General features: G+C 38.6%; 1 protein-coding gene across 1 annotated transcript; it reads left to right on the forward strand.

Moving 5' to 3' along the window:
* The first annotated feature begins 823 nt into the window (after positions 1 to 823).
* LOC139310648 (transmembrane protease serine 12-like) lies at positions 824 to 19,047 on the forward strand. The gene is made up of 5 exons (XM_070934846.1): positions 824 to 926; positions 2,486 to 2,687; positions 7,341 to 7,606; positions 11,130 to 11,272; positions 18,811 to 19,047. Exons 1-5 carry the CDS (start codon positions 824 to 826, stop codon positions 19,045 to 19,047), a joined length of 951 nt encoding a protein of 316 aa, XP_070790947.1.
* Positions 19,048 to 19,727: the final 680 nt, after the last annotated feature.

A 19,727-nucleotide genomic window follows, 5' to 3' on the forward strand; every position in this document is an offset into this window, starting at 1 on the left:
TATTTCACTCTCCCAGGAAAGGGGTGGGTGCTAACTTCCTACAATACATAGTACAATACAGTGGTGAAATTCAAATTTTTTTACTACCGGTTCTGTGGATATGGCAAGGGAAGGATACTACAAAATCCCCATTCCCTCCCCATTCCTGGGGAAGGATATTGCAAAATGTCCATTCCCATCCCACTGGGGACCAGGCAGAAGTGGTATTTGCCAGTTCTCCAAACTACTCAAAATTTCTGTTAACAGTTCTAATAAAACTGCTTATTTACAGGGTTTACATGCCATTCCTGTACCGTGGAAATACAGTACTTTGAGAAGATTAACTATACAGCTTAGGTAAATGAAGTTAAAGACTATACAGACAACACAACACAAAACACAGAACCCAAGAAATACCTGTCTAGGAATATCTCCAGATTACATGAGGAAGCTGCTCACGACATTCCCACCATAAACCATAATATATCTCACAGGAGCAGCCTCATTGAAGATCTAAGGCTGCATCCCCCATTATTTTGGAAGGTAAGCAGGCGGAGTCTACCAGTCAGGATGAGAGTAGCCAAAGGGGGGCATTATGATGGTGAGGAGGGCCCCCGGTTCAGCCAGCGGTTATTTCAGTCGGGTGGGTTCAGAGACCGCTTGGAAAGCAAGTCCCCACTTCCCCCTCTCGTTGGCCATACATGCCTCCGGGTAGCGCCTTAGCCAGGGGCTCGCCGCTAGGACAAACACGGCTCTCGAGCCGCTTGTCGCCTGACCCTTAGCGGGCCCCGCCTGAGGGAGAACGCACGCGAAGTCGGCCGCCATTTTGCTCCCTGGACGGACGATGAGCCGCAACTTTTGCCCCGTCGCCTTTTCCTTTTGGGCTTTGCTTGTGCTGTTCAGGGAAGCCGCGCCCAAAGCCCTGCCCCCCCTGAATCTTTCCGACGGTGAGCCTTGGCCTCGCCCTCGCCCTGTCCTCGCAGGCCGTCGAGCTCGGCCGTTGACTGCCAACGTGCTACTCAGGACTGGGTAGCCTAATAGATCGAGGGACGGGGGGGGGGGGGACACTGTCACCGGAGCGCGCGGGAATCCTTCGCCGAGGGCGCGCAAGGGCCAAGGCCGTTGTCGGAAACGTCTACTCGGCGGGAGAGGTTGCCAGCGTTCCCGAAAAGGCGGCTTCCCCCGGGCTACCCTCCTGCCATTTTTGCGACAGTGGCGGCTCTCGAAAGGCCCATCGACGATTGCATAAATAGGAGCGAAAGTGGGGGTTGTCTCAGGCCTTTGCTCTCGGTGACTAGTCCGCGAGGATGTCTGCGCAAAGTTGCGTTCCGACAGTGCGGAGGTTCCCTTCCCTACGAACTTTCTCGACGGTACAGCAATTAGGTTGTGGGCGTGTAAACCTCTCCTCCTTTAACTTTTGAAATGAGCAAGAGTTACTAGGCGTGGATGCTGCCGTTTCCACCATTGTCGATGCGTTTCATTGAGATCCAGTCCCGAATATAAGGGCCCAGCTGTTTTCCCAGTTACTTTATCTCTCGGCCCGTAAATCTGTTGTTGGTACTGATGTCGATGGTACAGCAATTAGGTTGTGACTGTGTGAACCTCTCCTTCTTCTTTACTTTTGAAATGAGCCAAGGAAATAAGGGTTATCCGGCCGTGGATGCTGCCGTTTCCACAATTGTCGATACGTTTCATTGAAATCCAGTCCTCAATATAAGGGCCCAGAGTGCCCGTACCCCTGAATTTTTGTGCTAGGATCTACTCGAAAATAAATAGTTATAATTTACCTGTTCCCAGCTCTTGGGGAAATGATTGTAATTACGCCATCGCAACTGGAATGGGAAACTCAGAAGTTTGGAAATAAAGAAATTAAAGTTTAGGGACTATCGGTAGTAACAGAAGAAAGAACAGTGAAGCCAAAGTTGTAATTTACATACCAAATTGTGCCTGAAGGGTTATCAATTCTGTGATCTTAAAATAATGAATCTTTAAATTGAATGCAATTTGGGATCATTATTTAGATGTTATGCCTCATTTACCCATGTATTGGAACACGGGTAAAGATCCTATACCTCAGAGGTCTTCAAACAAGCATAGCTGGCTGGAGAATTCTGGGAGTTGAAGTCCACAAGTCGGAAAGCTGCCAAGTTTGAAGGTCTCTGCTATACCTGATGGAACTAAATTTGAATATTTATGTGCTATGTAGTTTGTTTTCAGCTACATTTCTCCATCCTGTTAATTCTGATGTATTTTTTCATGTGCAATACATTCAACCATAAATTAACTACAGAGGCTGACTTTGTACAAGTAGGCTAAGATAAAATTGACTAGTAAATATATGGTCTAGTCATACAACCTAAATGGGAGTGATTCAGTTCCACAAATCTTTCACTCTTGTTTCATCTTTCTTATATGGTTTTGCAAAAAAAAAAAAATGTTTTAAATATATTGTTGCTACGTGAATGCCGTTTCTTACATGACTTACCTATTTTTCTTTGATTTCTAGTCTGTGGAACAAGGCCTCTTATGAAAAACACAGCGGCAGGAACTCGCATTGTAGGTGGACATGATGCTATGCTAGGAGCATGGCCTTGGCAAGTTAGTCTTCAAGTTTATGCAATTGGTCTAGGATATGTCCATATATGTGGTGGATCTTTAATTAATAAAATCATAGTGTTGACAGCAGCACACTGCATTAAAACATCAGAGTATGTATCTCTCCATTCTAATACTTTTTCTTCAATTTAGGTGTGATAAATCTACTGACCAAAGAAGTATGGACCAAATATTATATAATTATGTATGAAAAATTGAGATTTAACATGCCTTTCCTAGCTTATACGAATTGAATTTTGAACCAGGTGTAGCTTCATATTATTTGTCAAGGATCTAATAAAGGAGAATATTTGTCAAGGATCACACAGATAGTCTAGGGACAAATTTTAGTGCTTTCAACTGATTTGTTTAATTATTTGCCCTGAAGCTTTTTCATATCCAATCCTAGATTAATAAAAGACTCATATTCGGAGCTACCAGGACCAGACCTAATTGTTTTAATGATAAATAGTTGTGTGCAAGAATAAGATAAGAGGAAAAAAAATTTAAAATTGTTTTGCACTATTTCCCCTTAATAGTACTTATCTCTGCTTGATTATATATTATGATATTCAATTTTTAAATTTTTCTCTTTCCTCCAATTAACTCCTTTGTTAGTCCATGATTTAACTTAACAGTTTTAGATGGCTCATCTAATTTCTTCATTTAAAATGTCTGGTTTTCACTTCCTCTGGCAACTCTGCTGGACAGCAATGAAAGGAAGAAATCTGCTTGCTCAGATTTCATCATCAAGCAAACATCTTTATTACATAATAGCCAAACATGATTTTGAGAAGCTGAATCACTAATATTCCTCCTTCACTATTGCAAGTTGGAGATAGTAAATATGTACTAAGATTAGTAGCCTTTGTTAGTCTGATTCTTTTTAAATTTGTCCATTCTCTTCTTTAAATAATCTAAATTGGTGACCATCACCTTAGTTGTTAAGTGATCACCTCTTCTCAAGGAGGTATATGTATATGTCCCAATAGCTTGCACATCCTCTCTAAGGCCTCTGTTTTTGCCTCCCCACCCTCTTGTATCTTCTTATCCTATAGCAGTCACATGCGTGCCAGCCTTCTTGCAAACTGCCTGGAATTTGCAACTTCCTACTGGGTTCCCCACTGACTTCGTTGGAAATTAATAGAAAGTTGTGAGGTGGTGCTCACTTAAAGTCTCAGGATATTCACTTAACAATGGCACTGGGGACTGTAGGAATTTCTGTCCAATGCAGTCACAAGATGTTACAGTTTATGATTGCATCAGTTTACAATGGAAATTCCAGTTCCAATTGTCATCGTAACTTGAGGACTACTTGTATTATATTTCTACTGTGGTGTGGTTTACCATTCCTGCAAAACAAATTTACTAACATGAAATCTCAACTATCCTACCAATACATTTGTCATTATATTCGTGAAAATATTTTTGTCTAGCTATCCTTTTGTGCCTCCTATACCTTTTCCACAGACCACTCCAGTTTTCTTTTCCATTTACTCTTACTAGCCTTACCCTTCCAATCTGTTTAGACTACATATGAACTGAGTTAATTACACCTGCCAACAAGTCTCTAGGGGAGTGCTACACTGAGTTCCAACTCCTCCCTTTGCTGCTAATCTTATGTCTAAATAATGTCTAAATAATACTTTGCTGTTCTTAGTATTTCCCAATATATTGAAACATCATTTATATTACAATTAGCTGCCATCTTATGAGTTCTGAATGTTAAAGAATCTCATTGTATTATCTTCTCATAAGTAGTATCAGTTTTTAAACATTACAGGTGGTTCTTTATTCTTCATGACATATTTATGTTTATTAGATGATTTGTTCTTTGTTTATTTTTGAGAGCCTAGAAACAATGTCTCTTCCTTTATATCTTATTCCTCTTTTTAATAATGGCAGAGCTAGTATCTTGAAATACAACACTTGATTTCCATTCCAGTTTATCTTTTTAGTCCATGGGCTTTTTGCTAAATTTTCTTTTTCCACCTGATTTTTTTTTTACCAATATATTATCTCTTGGCTTTTGCAGTTGATTGAACTAAAGCAAGAATCTCTATTGACACATTGCATATGAAATGCAATGCTTATTATTTTAAGTTTTAAATATCCAATTAAATTAGCCCTTTCTGCATTTTCCCTGATTCCTATTAATTCTCAGAAAATATCATCTGTTAATAATTCTGTATATTAGCCAAATCCAGTTAATGTTAGTAACACTTTCTGGACTTTTCCAATAATTAAACTCATTTTCCATGATGACAGCTTATAGTTTGTTAGCCATTTGTGGATCTTATTTAAGAAGACAAATATTTTAGTTGTTTATTTGTTCAAGCATGGCAAATCCTTTCAAATCCAAATGTCTCATTTATCCAATTTCTTATTTAAGTTTCTTAATTGTATTTCCTGTTAAATCATCCTCAAAGCTTCTTGAACAGTACTCAGCCTTCAGACCACTGACAGGGATTATTCATTCTCCCTCATCTCTTTTTCACTGCCAGAGTGGGATGTCATTTGAGTTGCCTTAGTGATCTATTTAAGACTTAATTCTTCACCATTTCAGAGATTACCTTTCTTAAGACATCTTTTTACTGTTAATATGGGCAATTAGTCAAATATTAATAAAACATAAATGACAAAAATTATCAAAAAGCTGGGCTGTGAGGCTCGCCATGCTGTCTTCTCTACTCACTTCCCCGCTATTGTTTTCCAAATCTGATGGATGGATCCATGCCTACATACATACATTATTTTTCAGCTAGCTGAAGGGTGCATGGATAACACAGTTTCAGCATTAAGAGTTGGAAGGATATTTGGGGTCACCTAAACCAAGCCCCTGCTGAATTCAAAATCCACTAGAGCAGGAGTGTCAAACTCAATTTCATTGAGGGCAGCAGCAGGGTTGTGTTTGACCTTTTGGGGGGGGGCGTGACCAGCTTGACATCATTCGTGTCGGGGGTGGCTGTGATGGCCCAAGCACTTTGCCAGCGAAAATGGGCTCCAGAGCTCTTTTTTTCAGCTGCGACGGCCTCCTGCAACCCTCTGAAAACAGAGCTCCATTTTTGCTGGCAGAGGCACCACGGGCCAGTCCTTTGCTGTTTCCAGGGCAGTCCCTCAGGCAGAGCCGGATTTTCCTATAGGCTAACTAGGCTTCAGCCTAGGGCCTCAAGATCAAGAGGGGCCTACATTCAAATTGTTAGCAAAATTAAAATTACACTTTCACTATAGGTGAAAGGGCCTCATAAGTGCAATAGCCTAGGGCCTCTTTTCATCTAAATCCGGCCCTGCCCTCAGGCCAGATCTAAGCACCCCGTGGGCCAGATCCGGGCCTTGAGTTTGATAACCCTGCACTAGAGCATCTTTGTTGGATAACCATCTGGCCTCTGTTTGAAGATCTCTAAAAAAGAAAAATTTACAGATGTGGCAGCTTGATCTCATGGCTTGTAGAGTTAATAAATGCTCAATCATTTTTCTGTATGTTAAACATATTTAGATCCTGCAGCCATTCATCATAGGGCTTGGTTTCCAGACCTTTCACCATATTGGTGGCCTTCTTCTGAATTTGCTCCAATTTAGACAAATTGGAACAAATTCCCAATTTGGAATTTGCTCCAATTGGCCTTTGAACAGTAGCATTCCAGTATTCCAGATAAATTCTTAGAACAGTAGAGTGAAGCAAATACTGTCAATGTTCTAAAGTCTGCTCCAAGGTATCATTTGCTTTTTGACAGACTGCATCACACTGCTAGCTTATGATTAACTTGTGATTCATGAGGACACTCAAAGTTGCTTTTATGTGTATTATTTATTTTTTAGATTTATATGGCCATACAGAGAAACAGGTATTTCACAGAAGACAAACATGATGTCCAGAGAAATACTGACAGGAAAAATACTTGTCTATTCCACCTACAGATAAACCATATATCCCAGCACACCAGAACAATGTATAACAAAATGCAGAAAAGAAATAAAGGAGACATCTCATTCTCCATCCCCACCTTCACAATCAAAAACATTTTCCCTATCACCATTACTTCTGCTGCAGGATTCTCCGTGCCAGTCTCAGCTTGTCTTTCTTCTGGGATGATTCAAACAGTACATTTTGTCAGCCAAATTGAGTTCAACAACACTTTGATCTTAAAATAACATTTTGTTCTTTACCTTGCAATGTGTCAGCCTATAATTAAACATTTAAAATACTGGAAAGGACACTAATTTGGGTACTAGCATTACTTGTAAATACTTGTGACTCAGAAACTGATTAAACCTGGTCTATGTCCATATTAATGATTTGATTAGTTTTGATATAGAAACTGAATAAAATTGAAACTATACAGAACATTTTAAGGTTTGTCAGAATGATTTATTTACTTTGAGACTTTAAAAAGGGACTAGATTGGAAAATACTTTCATTGGCTATAAGTAATGCTGAATATATGCTACCACCAGAGAGACATATGTAGATTTTCCATAAGCATCTGAGCAGTAGTTACTATGGGAAGGAGGATATGTAATTGAGTGGAGTGATAGTATATATGTATGTGTAGAGAAAGAATACTTTTTTTATTAGTGTTTCTGTTATTTTTTGCAGTGATCCTTGTTTTAGCCACATAATCCAATTTTAATCAGGATCTGTACTTACTGATTTATTGTTTACTCTGAATAGAATAAAAAAAAACAATGTCCATGTCATGGAAGTTATAAAATAGCAATGTAATAATAAGAACAATAATCCCTATAAAAGTTTTGTTCTGTCCTAGGAACCCAGCCATTTGGAGGGCTGTAATTGGCTTGCATAATCTTAATGAAGACAACTCTCATACAATAAAACGTCGGATTAAAGCTATCAATATACATCCTAATTATATGGCAGACACATATGACAATGACATTGCCTTGATAATACTAGTCAGATCTATCAGATTCAATGACTATGTTCACCCGATCTGCTTACCTGCCACAAATCTTTTGAAAAATCAACAGTATCCCTGTTACATATCTGGATGGGGTAAAACAAAGGAAAAAGGTACTTTTCTATTATTTCTGTGACATTTGTATAAAGACAATATACAAACATCAGATTAAAAATTACTGTGCAACAAAAGCAATCAGTTAAAACTAACATACAATAAAAGTAAACATGTTCCACTGTATTCATAATACTTTTGATTCTCTTTTAAAGTGTTAAGAATATTTTTGCGCTTACTATACACTTCATGGCATTTCACATGTTTGTAAGAAAACTAGACTGGATTTATATTTCAGAGAATGCTGAAAATCTCAGATAATGAAATTAGGTTTTTACAAATATAGGGCACAAAAGGACTATTTTTATTTTGGCACTGGGCCTTCTATATCTAAGAGGTCTTGAATCTGAATTTATATGCAAGCAGCTAAACATGTAGAAGCAACTTTTGCTGCCCATCGCCTTTTTTCATCCTCTCTTCTCCCAAATGTTGAACAAGGTAACCAGTACAGGGAAAGGGCAGAGAGGAACTCTATAATAAACAGCAGATTGGATTTGGAGGACATTCCCTCTGCCTGAACTGAAAAAGCCCCCTTCAATTTCAGTTTTAACTCCTGTGACTTACAAATAAAATCATGCAACTTTCTTTGCAGCAGTAGAGCAGTAGTTTGCCATTGCCTATTTTTTAGGCCAGCACAATAACTACTACAGGTAAGTCCTTGGTTAATTTGTTCAGCAACTGTTTGAAGTTGAAGTTACAATAGCGCTGAACAAGTGATAGTTACAACTTGGTTTAAAGGTTACGGCTGTCCCAGCACTCCAGTAGTCATGTGATTACAATCTGGATGCTTGGCTACTGGCTTGAATTTAAGAGGGTTGCAACTGTTCACCCCTCATTCTCTCTTCCACCCAGCAGCAGCCAGTTACCTGCCGGGCAGCCTGCTGGCAACCTGTCTGGGTCTAGCAACTTCCTGCTGGCTTCCCCACTAACTTGTTGTTGGAAGCCGGCAGGAAATTACAAGGAGTCAAAATTACATATTGACTTAATTCATGGTCCTGGCTTAACAGCTGCAAGAGGAACTGAAGAGATTGCTCTCTCTAAGCAATGTGGTCGTGCTGGATTGCTTAGTGATGGAAATTATGGACCCAATTCCCTTTGTAACTTTAGAACTACAGTATCTGTATACCAAACTGACTCTCATTAGGTTAACTAGTGCTGCCATCTACTCAACTGCTCTGCGAATTACAGCTTACTTAATTCAGTGTCCTCTCTCATACAGGATTTTGGAATAGATAATATGGTGAGAGCTTCAGCAAATGACAACATTGTCTGAGCTCAGAAGCTAAGCAAGATACCCAAATGAAAGATTTTCATGGACTAGTACTTGTGCTGTAGGCTAGAGTGGGAAATTAATAGATGTCTTAAGAAGAAGGAAGTAGGAAACCACTTTTGTACTGTTGCCAAGAAAATTGTGTGGACATCAGGAGTCAAACTCAACTTGAAGACTTTACCTAGACACAGTGAGGTTAGTTGCATACAGTTACATTGAAACCAAATTGATACCCTAATTGCACTCTTAAAATATGAAATGGTTCTTACATCTTAAGTTTTCTGGGCGCTGAACTCTGAAAGATAGCCCTTCCCATTCAGCTCTATAGTGATCAGTAGCACCTCTTTTTACTGTTAGATGAAGTCACTTGGCTGTCCAGACTACATTTAGTTCTGCTTCTGACTTTACTAATTAGGTATGAGCAACCTGAACAGATGCATTATCCACAAAGCATTTGCTTTTTTAATCTTACAAACTAAAAAGGACTGCCTATTTAGAATGTTGATGAATCTGGCTACTTCTACCTTCCAGCATTTGAAACTAAAAAACAACCATCAAAAGATTTCACTAGTGTTTAGCCTGCTAAAGATTAAATGTAAGATTCGCTACTCAAGCAAGAGCACCAAGAATAGCACATTTTTGTCATCTTTATAATTTGCAGCATTTCTGTTAAAATGACAGTGAAGCAAATATAGTATGGTGTAGCTAAATTAATGATTCTAAACATTTTATTTCATTACATCCTTTCTCCTTAGTTTTTCATTTCATACCTTCTCCCCATTCATCAGGCATCCGTTCTGCAACAAATAAACATGCTTCGTCATAATTACTTTACTTTTGTTAACTCTCTCAACCCAACTTCATTTTTCTCGGTATAATTTGTCTGGCTTTTTTAGAGTTTATTGGCCTATATACCGAAAGCTGTTTGGTCCTCAACTTTGAGAGGGCAAATAACACTGAAACTAATTTATGATAAAAATGTAACCACCATCATCATCACACATATAAAACTTCCTTTGAAATTTCAGAAATGTTTTAGTAAAAAAAATACCAAAATAGAGGAAGTAGGAGTTTCACTAATTTAGCAGATTGCAGTATTTTTTAAACTTTTATTTTTAAAAAATTTTAAACTTCAAGGGACAATTGGTTCGAAGGAATAAAAGTATACAGTTAAAGATTTGGATACAGCTATTACTTTACAGCAGTGGTTCTCAACCTGTGGGTCGGGAGCCCTTTGTGGGTCGAACGACCCTTTCACAGGGGTCGCCTAAGACCATCGGAAAACACATATTTTCAATGGTTTTAGGAATAATTTTATGGTTGGGGGGTCACCACAACATGAGGAACTGTATTAAAGGGTCGTGGCATTAGGAAGGTCGAGAACCACTGCTTTACAGTATTCAAGATCTTGGGGTTTTTTTTGTTTTTTTTGCATCTATCAAAAAAGAATTACCTTGAGAAATCCTTAAAATTAAAGTGATATTTTCTTCATCAGGATTAGAATTTTACATGAAATAAATCCTACTATAATTTAAGCTTCATTGCATATAATGAATAGCTAGTTAATATTTAATCCTTAATTATCTTACTGATCCAACCTTTAGACAACTGTGCCTACAACTTCAAGCAGATCCTAAAATTACTTGTCAAGCCCAATTAAAATATAGAAACTTTTTAGTATATAGCACTGTGTTGGGTATGTTAACTGCCTTGATTTTTTTGTGTAAAAAAAAAAGGCAGGAGACAAGTAAATAAATAAACATACTTAATGTCATAATAACAAGAATAAAATAAATATTTTTAAAATCTAGTCTAAAGCACTGATTTGACCCTGATTTTACTGATTCCTGTTTCTTCCTTATTGAACTCAGCCATGTTGACAAGTAAAACTGAGCACAAAAATGAATTCATAAAAATAAATCTTATACCATTACAAACTAATGACAAAAGGACAACAAAGCCTTTAAAATGTAATAATTCATGAGAATAGAAATAAAATAATAAAAAGAACAAAAATCTTAACAGCACTTGCTGTTCTGTTCAATCTTGGGTTCTACGTTGGATGCCAAACAAAAGTAGACAAAACTCCCAAAATACTAGAATGAATCTTGAAGATTACTTTGACAAGCAGTATACTTTGTAGAGCGTTAAGTGTAATGTAAGCTTGGTAGAATATATCAGAAAGGCTTAGTTGTCTTAAATAATGACTGATTTGTTTCACAATGTCATGATATGTTATATTTTTTTTACAGGTGAAAGCAACTTAATATTACAAGAAGCTCAAGTAGATATTATTCCACAGAAAATGTGTAATAAACTCAGCTGGTATGGTGGAACAATTACATTGAATATGGTCTGTGCTGGCTTTCCAGCTGGAGGTGTTGATAGTTGCCAGGTAAAAAGAAGATAATTTTAGTTTAGATTATGTTGGCAAAGCTTGCCGTGCAGGTGTTTGGACAATATATTTTAATTAATCTTTGTTACATATTACTACAATTTATCTATAGCCTGTTATTTACTTACTGCATATTTCCTTATTGTCTAGGCCAGGGGTCTGCAACCTTAAATACTGAAAGAACCATTTGGACCTGTTTCCCACAGAAAAGAAAACAACTGGGAGCCACAAAACCTGGGTGGGTGTGGCCAACTCAATGTCACTCACTTCCACCAGTCACATGCCCCCCCTAACCACGCCTACCCTGCCGGTCATTAGGGCAGAGAATCAGTTGTTAAAAAACACCAGGAACCACAAAATCCTTTTGACATATCTCTCTCCCTTTCCTCCCTCTCTCTCCCTCTCTCTATGTCTCTCTCTCTCTCTCTCCCCCTCTCTCTCTGTATCTCTCTGTCTCTGCCCTGGCCGCTTCTCCATCCCCCGCCATCGCCCTTACCTTCTCAGGCCAGGTGAGGAGTGACTGGGAGGGGAGGGCGAAGGGCAGGGCCAGCCAATCAGTGGTGGGTTGCCCCCCGGTTTGCACCGGTTCTATAGAACTGGTGGTAAAACCAGTGGGAGGCTCCGCCCATCAACCCCAACATCAGAATGCTTCTGTGCATGCGCAGAGGAGCGTGCGTGTGAGTGAAACGAGCACACGCGTGCGGCCCCATTGCAAACCGGTAGTAAAGGTAAGTAGAACCCACCGCTGCAGCCAATGGTGGGATCACCTGACAGGGAGCCACTGCAGAGGGCCCAAAGAGCTGCATGTGGCTCTGGAGCCGCAGGTTGCTGACCCCTGGTCTAGACTCTTGATTTGAAGCAGATTTTCTGAAATTTTCTCAAAGAGTTCAGATCAGTTTCAGAAGAGAAACAGATCTTGCCCTCATGCTTGCAATTTAAAAAATATACAAATAAGGGAAGATGAGGCAGATGATTAATTCAAAGTGGAAAGAATATGCTAGTGTTCATACTATATATAGCTTAGGAAGACCAGACTTTTGTTTTTGGAGTTCTTCCTTGAATAATTGTGATACTTACTTCCTGATTGCTTATTTGTACTCTATGACTATCGTCAAGTGTTGTGCCTTATGATTCTTGATGACTGCATCTTGTCTTTTTATGTACACTGAGAACATATGCACCAAAGACAAATTCCTTGTATGTCCAATCACACTTGGCCAATAAAGAATTCTGTTCTGTTCTATTCTATTCTATTCTATTCTATTCTATTCTATTCTATTCTATTCTATTCTATTCTATTCTATTCTATTCTATTCTATTCTATTCTATTCTATTCTACTCTTAACAAACGTGTGATATTTATTCCTTTGGCTAATGGATGGGGCCAAAATTACTTCTGTTGATGAATGGGATCAGAATAAGCTGCCCTTCTGTTTTCCAGTCCCAGGACAGAACCATTAGTTCTTTATGCGATAAAGTGGCCGAGCAAGTTCCCAGTTTTCATTCTTTTCCTATCTGAGATAAATTTCTAAGTTGGGACCCCTCCAACCATAATAGAGACTTATGACCAAAATTATCTGGATGCATTTCAGAATAGCAATGAAAGAAAAATGTTATCACTTCAAGCACAAAAATTATTATTGGAAATATGCATTTCAAAGTCATATCTTAATTAATTGATCCATTTGAATAGCTCCACCTTATATCAGGTATATCAGTAGATCACAATGTCTCGTGAAAGTAGTATCCGTGCTACTTAGACTTCATCTGTCTACTAACAGCACAGAATCTTAAGGTTTGTTTTAAATAGCATATCTTATTTCAAAAAGTTTCTTTTGGATTAGTTTGGAGACTCTAGATAGATTGGTGTTTCTTAAACTTCTGTTCTCAGGACACCTTCTCACCATTCATTCATTCATTTTGGTACCTTCAAATCACTTTATGAGTCCTGACAACTATCTAGACCAGTGGTCACCAACAGGTGGTCCGCGGACCACAGGTGGTCTGCGAGAAAATTTTGGTGGTCCATGGCGCACCCGGGTGGAGGAGCTGCTCCGGGATGAGCAATGGCCAGTCCTGTGACCAGAGCTCTGTAATATGGGACTGGCTAGGCAGCTCATGGTGGGACTGTAAATCTCCGCTGTAGAGGGAGGTTTGTGCAATTTGTAACTTTGCAGCGCAGCCTCGCCGGCCGGAATGAGGTAATGGTACAAGGGGGGTGGCGGTGCAGGTGGGCCAAAGCAACAGGTGGCGGCAACCCCAAGGTGTTTCTTCCCCCTGCTGTAGCTTCCTGTTGGCTGAACCCACCAGTGGCTGTCCCCACCCCTCACCCTCTCTTCCCAGTCACTCCTCGCCTGGCAAGGGAAAGGGAGGGGGGATGGAGATTCGCTCCAGAGTGGGAGCGAAGCTTCATCTCTTGCTGGATCTCGCGGCCGTTTCTTTCGGCCCTTGTTGGTGCTCCGTGCACCTCGGTCTCTCGGGGAGATGCTTGACTTCTTCTCAGCCCCAAGACCCTGGCTGGCCCATGAGATGAGAGAGAAAGAGAATCAGAGAATCAGAGAGAGAATCAGAATGAGAGAGAGAAAGAAAGAGAAAGAGAATGAGAGAGAGAATGAAAGAATGAGAAAGAGTGGGAGAGACAGAGAGAGAGAAAGAATGAGAGAAAGATTGGGGAGAGTGAAAGAGAAAGGGGAGAAAGAAAGAGACAGAATCAGAGAGAAAGACAGAATCAGAGACAGAATGAAAGAAAATCAGAATGAGACAGAATGAAAGAGAAAGAGAGTGAGAAAGATAATGAAAGAAAGACAGAATGAAAGAGACAGAATTAAAGAAAGACAGAATGAGAGAGACAGAATGAAAGAGAGAATGAAAGAGAGAAAGAGACAAGGAATCAGAGAGAATGAGTGGGAGAGAGAAATGGGGAGAGAGAGAGAAAGAGAGAGAGAAAATGAGAGTGAAAGAGGGAGAGAGGAGGGAGAGTGCCTGAAGGACCCTATCCCATCACTTCAGCAAGCAGCACACTGGATTTGTATTAGTTGTCTGCAGGATTTAAAATTATGAACTTGGTGGTCCCTGAGGTCCAAAAGGTTGGGGACCCCTGACCTAGACCTAGGCCCTCTCTGTGGGAGCGCACGGGTCGATGGGAGGTCGTCAGTGGCAGAAGGCGGTCTCGAAGATAACTAGGTCCTATGCCATGGAGCGCTTTAAAAGTGATAACCAACACCTTGAAGCGCACCCGGAAGACCACTGGGAGCCAGTGCAGCTCGCGCAGGAGTGGTGTTATGCGGGAGCGCCATGCAGCTCCCATAATTATCCGCGCGGCTGCATTCTGGACCAGTTGGAGCCTCTGGGTGCTCCTCAAGGGGAGCCCCATGTAGAGAGTGTTGCAGTAGTCCAGGCGAGAGGTGACGAGGGCATGAGTGACTGTGCGCACGGAATCCCGATCAAGAAAGGGGCGCAACTGGCGAATCAGGCGAACCTGACAAAAGGTCCCCCTGGCAACAGCCGTCAGATGTTCTTCCAAGGACAGCTGCGTATGCAGGAGGACACCCAGATTGCGTGCCCTCTCCGCGGGGGCCAAAGACTCCCTCCCGATAGTCAGCGATGGAGTCAGCTGACTATATCGGGATGCCGGGAACCACAGCCACTCAGTCTTGGAAGGGTTGAGCTTGAGCTTGTTTCTCCCCATCCAGATCCGTACAGCCTCCAGGCACTGGGCCATCACTTCAAGGGCATCACTGGGGTGGCCTTGGGTGGAGATGTACAGCTGGGTGTCATCAGCGTACTGGTGGTATCTCACCCCAAAGCCACGGATGATCTCGCCCAGCGGCTTCACATAAATGTTGAACAGAAGGGGTGAGAGGACCGACCCTTGCGGCACTCCAGATGAGAGGCCTCGAGGTCGACCTCTGCCCCCCTGTCAACACAAACTGCTACCGGTCGGAGAGAAAGGAGGAGAACCACCGTAACACGGTGCCCCCCATCCCCAACTCTTCCAACCGGTGCAGCATGATACCATGGACGATGGTATCAAAATGATGGTATCATCTTCATATTGGATATTTTTAGTGTTTCAGCCTTCATTCTTAAAATATATTCATTTGATATATCCAACAGATATGGGAACAAACGTGTCCTTGCCTCACTTACTCAATTCTGAATTACTCATTTCTCTAAATTTGTTTCTTACAGTAGCTTCTTATCACTGCAAAATTTCCTCAGAAAAAATAATTAGATGTTCTGGGACTGAATTTCTCTTAGTAGGGTCCCCATGCTAGTTTAATCAATAGTCATTAACTTTTATGTAGTCAATGTACAAAGTTAATCTCCTGCTTAGACTTCTCTCATTATACTGCTCTCATTATCCTTCTGATATCCATCTGGACTCATTTTCTCTCCTCCTTCTGAAACCTACCTGTTCATTTGAGTTGAGTATCAGCCTGAGTCCTGTTGCTGCCTAGATGCTAGTCATGATTTTTCCAGCCATATTGCCTCCCCTGTAGTCCATCAGAGCAACAAGACAGTTACCTGTCATGTGATATGGCTATTGGATTGTTGTCTGGAATATTCAAGGACTTTAACATCTAAGGTTACTAAAGCCAAAGAGATTAGAATGAAGGGAAAGAAGGTTAGAAGAAGGTTAAAATATCTTAGTGCTGATTGGCAGAGCTTGAGGATGTTTCTGGAGTTTGAGGCTCTTGTTCAAAAAGCAAGTGTAACCATGATTAGGGATATCTGCACAAATTCTTCTTGTACACCAGCTGTACTTTTTCCTAAATTGGAAGGTCCTTCTCAAAGTCACTTGTAAGAAAATATGTGGTACTTGATTTGACAAGTTTGACAAGTAAAACTAAACAAAACAAAATATCCACCGCCCTTAACTGCCTTTCCAGAACAATAAACTCTGTCAGCTCACTCAGAAAATTTTGGACAAATAATATTAATAATCCCAGAAAATACTAGAAAGCAAGTATAGCTCTTGGAACCAAAACCAATTTAAGATAATGTATGATCTGTGATGGCACAGTACTTAAAATGCAATATGGCAGACTAATTCTGCCCACTGCCAGGAGTTTGATACTGACAGCTCAAGGTTGACTCAGTCTTCTGTCCTTCTGAGGTTGGTAAAATGAGGATCCAGGTTTTGGGGGCAATATCCTGACACCCCCCCCCCCAAGGGTGCTGTAAAGAACTATAGAACAGTATATAACTCTTAAGTGCTATTGCTATTGCTATAAATCCCATTATTATAATAGCTAGGAAGTCTGTGAATGCCCTTTTTGTTCTAACAATCTATAGGGAGGGATCTGCAATAAGCAATCTGTGATTAAACTGAATTATCTGGTAGTCTGGTTTGAACAAATTGTGAAGGAAATTTGTGAGAAAAAACAGTCAATTTCTGTAAAAAGATGTATAGATCATCAGAGACACTGTCTAGAATATAATAAACATTTACTGTCTAGAATGTATAAATTTATGTTGGAAACGGGAACCACATGAAGTGACATTTTATCATCTTTAATGGACTTTTTAAAAAGCTAGACATTTTGGATACAAGTAAAAACACAAATTCAGAAGATCTTACAAGATTAAATACAATTCAAACAGAAGTATTTTCTTTGGAAATTGATGGACAAAACAGTAGGAAATAAGTCACAGAATTTAATTTTATATATGATAACTGTAGCAATGTGCACAAAAGTAAAGATTTGGAATTATTCATTTTCGAGGAATCGGATTTGCAGAAATGGCTGAATCGACTTCTTCAATTAGATAAAAAACAATATATTTATTGCTGATTGGAAAAATGAACTTGCGACATGGATCTGATGGCTAGAAAAAAAAGATAAAAAGAAGAATAGAATAGAATAGAATAATTTTGTATTTTTATTTATATTTGCTGTAAAAAATGGAAGTTACTTCTATTTCTCTTTTTGTACTTCTGGCTTTTTCTTTGTTGTTTGTTCTAAGTTTGTGTTCATTTTATTTTTGTTTAAAATTCTTAATAGAAAGTTTTAGTACATTTTAGGATTTTACGAGCACATATAGGCAATACCCTATCTTTTCCTTATTCAGAGAGGTTCCAGGAATCCAGTCTACTCATTGGTTCCTCACTGGTTTGGCTTTTGCAGATCTACCTTCAGTTCACTAATTTATCCTGGGAGTCTGCAATGTCTGTATTGGCAATTAATAAAGCATTCACTTTCAAATATGTGCTAATCTATCTCCTACATTGTGTTAACTGAATAAAAATACAGGAATAGTTTGCTGTTGCCTTGCTCTGGGGTAGATATTAAAAGTTTGTCTTTAAATGGGATAGCTACCCACATATTTTCAGAATCCTATTTTAACTTTCACACCCACCGAAACTTGCTCTTTATTTTCCTACTCTCTTTTCTACCTTATCAGCATGGGTAGGTCTACCATTAACTTGTATTCCCAGCAGGATTAATGGAGTACTATGCTACACTCATGTAAAAATGGGAATTCTCTAGGTGGGAATTCTGAGACATAAAACCACATCAATGTTTTTCTGGAGATGCAGTATTCAGGAAAGACATGTAAAGACAAAGCCTTTTTTTTTTTTAATAATTCAGGAATTATATTACAATCATGGTTATTTTTCTTCCACTTACACTGTTTTTACAGTACAGAATTGAAGAATGAGAATAATCCTCCAGTCAGGAAAAATGTAAAAGACAATTAGTTCAGCCAACTGATTTGCAAAAAAAATGAAGGCAGTGAGAAGCCATTTTTATATTATGCTAAGAAAATACTTGGATGTGTCCATGTGAGTCATCGGGTGGATGAATTAAAAGTGAATTAATATAAGAAGACGGCTATCCAGAAAGATTAGTAAAGTCAAAATGCTATTCAGAACTCCTGAAAAATCCTAAATTTTCTACTATATTGTTACAATTTCATTTTTTTCATCATTATCAATTATTGAAAAATGAACCTGACTTAAAATGAAATTGACTTAATACTTTAACATAACTTGCTTACCTGCCAGGATATAACTTGCTTTTTCAAGATCAAACAAAAAAATCCAACTTTGCAGTATGTGAAACAAGTTACGGTTTAACTTAGTTTATTCCTGAATAATTGCTGCTTTTACAGAATACTAGCAAGCTTTATAGGAAAATTAGAATTTATTTTGTTTCCGTTTTTATTTTGTGTATTTGGGCAATTTACCTGTCTCCAAAATAGACAATTTGAAAATAAAGGGTAAAGTAATTTGTCCTCATTAGCTACATATAAAACGCTTTTTTATGATAGGTAAAACTGGATAATAGATTATGTACTCTTAGATATATAGTTTGATTTTTGGTCAAGCCTATAAGCAAGTAGCTGATTTTCAAAGAAATTATATCTAATTGGCCTACTTTGTGTATTACCAAACTAGAATAAGATTGTTCAGGTTTTCCAGTTTTATTTTTCCTAGAAAACAGTATCTACTTTTGACAATTGATAATCTGTTGCTTCCTAAAAATAAATAAATAAATATATTAAAACATTATGTGCTTTTCCTGTTCCAGGGAGACAGCGGTGGTCCTCTGACATGCTACCTTCCAACCACTACAAAGTTTTATTTGATAGGAATTACCAGCTTTGGTTATGGTTGTGGTCGCCCAAGATATCCAGGAGTTTATGTTAGGACAATTAATTATATAAGTTGGATAAACAAGTATTTAGAGAGTAAAATTGTAACCGTGGAACTTCATTGCCTCTTCATCTTTTTAATTGTGTGGTGGACAGTCTTCCATATTCTGTAAAATGGCAGCTTCCTTCAATTTTATGCAGTATTTGTATTGCTCTTTAAATGTTTTTGATTCTTGGGAACAGTATCATTATCAACATTTGCTTTTTAAAAATGTCCATACAATGTAATTCTGCCTTGCATCATATTTACATTCAAATAATGATCTGTAAGTTTAATGATAATCTTTCCAAACACACCAAAATATGAAAATGAAGTCAGTTCTTAAATAAATAATAGCAATCATATACATGATTAGAGAATTTCAAATAAATCTACCCTATATATTTCTCACTTTGAAGGATAAATTATGTTTTTTAAAAGATACTAGATAATTAAGAATATTTTCAAATAAAGTATTTTGAAATTATTTGAATACTCTATTGTATTTTTTATACTCTAAACTAGAATATTTCTTTGGAAAAAATCATGAAGATGTAAAACTGAATTTTTTTAGGCATGAATCTTCTCAAACACATAATTTTAGCTTTGTATCTGAAATATGAAAAAGTGTGATCAATAACTGCTGTCCATTTATTCTGCAAGGTAAATTTTCTATATTTCCTTCTAGCAACTTTATAAATGATTCAAATATATGCAATAAAATATAAATGTTCTATATACAAAGAGCCCCTCTGAGGCAGATGGGTGGTTTAAAAATATGAAATATAAATAATAAATATGTATAAATTGATA

This window comes from Pituophis catenifer, unplaced genomic scaffold, assembly GCF_029215685.1.
Source record: "Pituophis catenifer annectens isolate HBS135680 unplaced genomic scaffold, rPitCat1.0.hap2 SCAF_2, whole genome shotgun sequence".
In the NCBI taxonomy this organism is placed as follows: domain Eukaryota; kingdom Metazoa; phylum Chordata; class Lepidosauria; order Squamata; family Colubridae; genus Pituophis; species Pituophis catenifer.

Excerpts from the sequence above, each read along its gene's own strand:
- LOC139310648 (XM_070934846.1), top strand. The coding sequence starts at position 824 with ATGAGCCGCAACTTTTGCCCCGTCGCCTTTTCCTTTTGGGCTTTGCTT. Across the intron at positions 2,688-7,340 it reads CACTGCATTAAAACATCAGA|GAACCCAGCCATTTGGAGGG; the intron begins GTATGTATCTCT and ends GTTCTGTCCTAG. Across the intron at positions 11,273-18,810 it reads GAGGTGTTGATAGTTGCCAG|GGAGACAGCGGTGGTCCTCT; the intron begins GTAAAAAGAAGA and ends TTCCTGTTCCAG.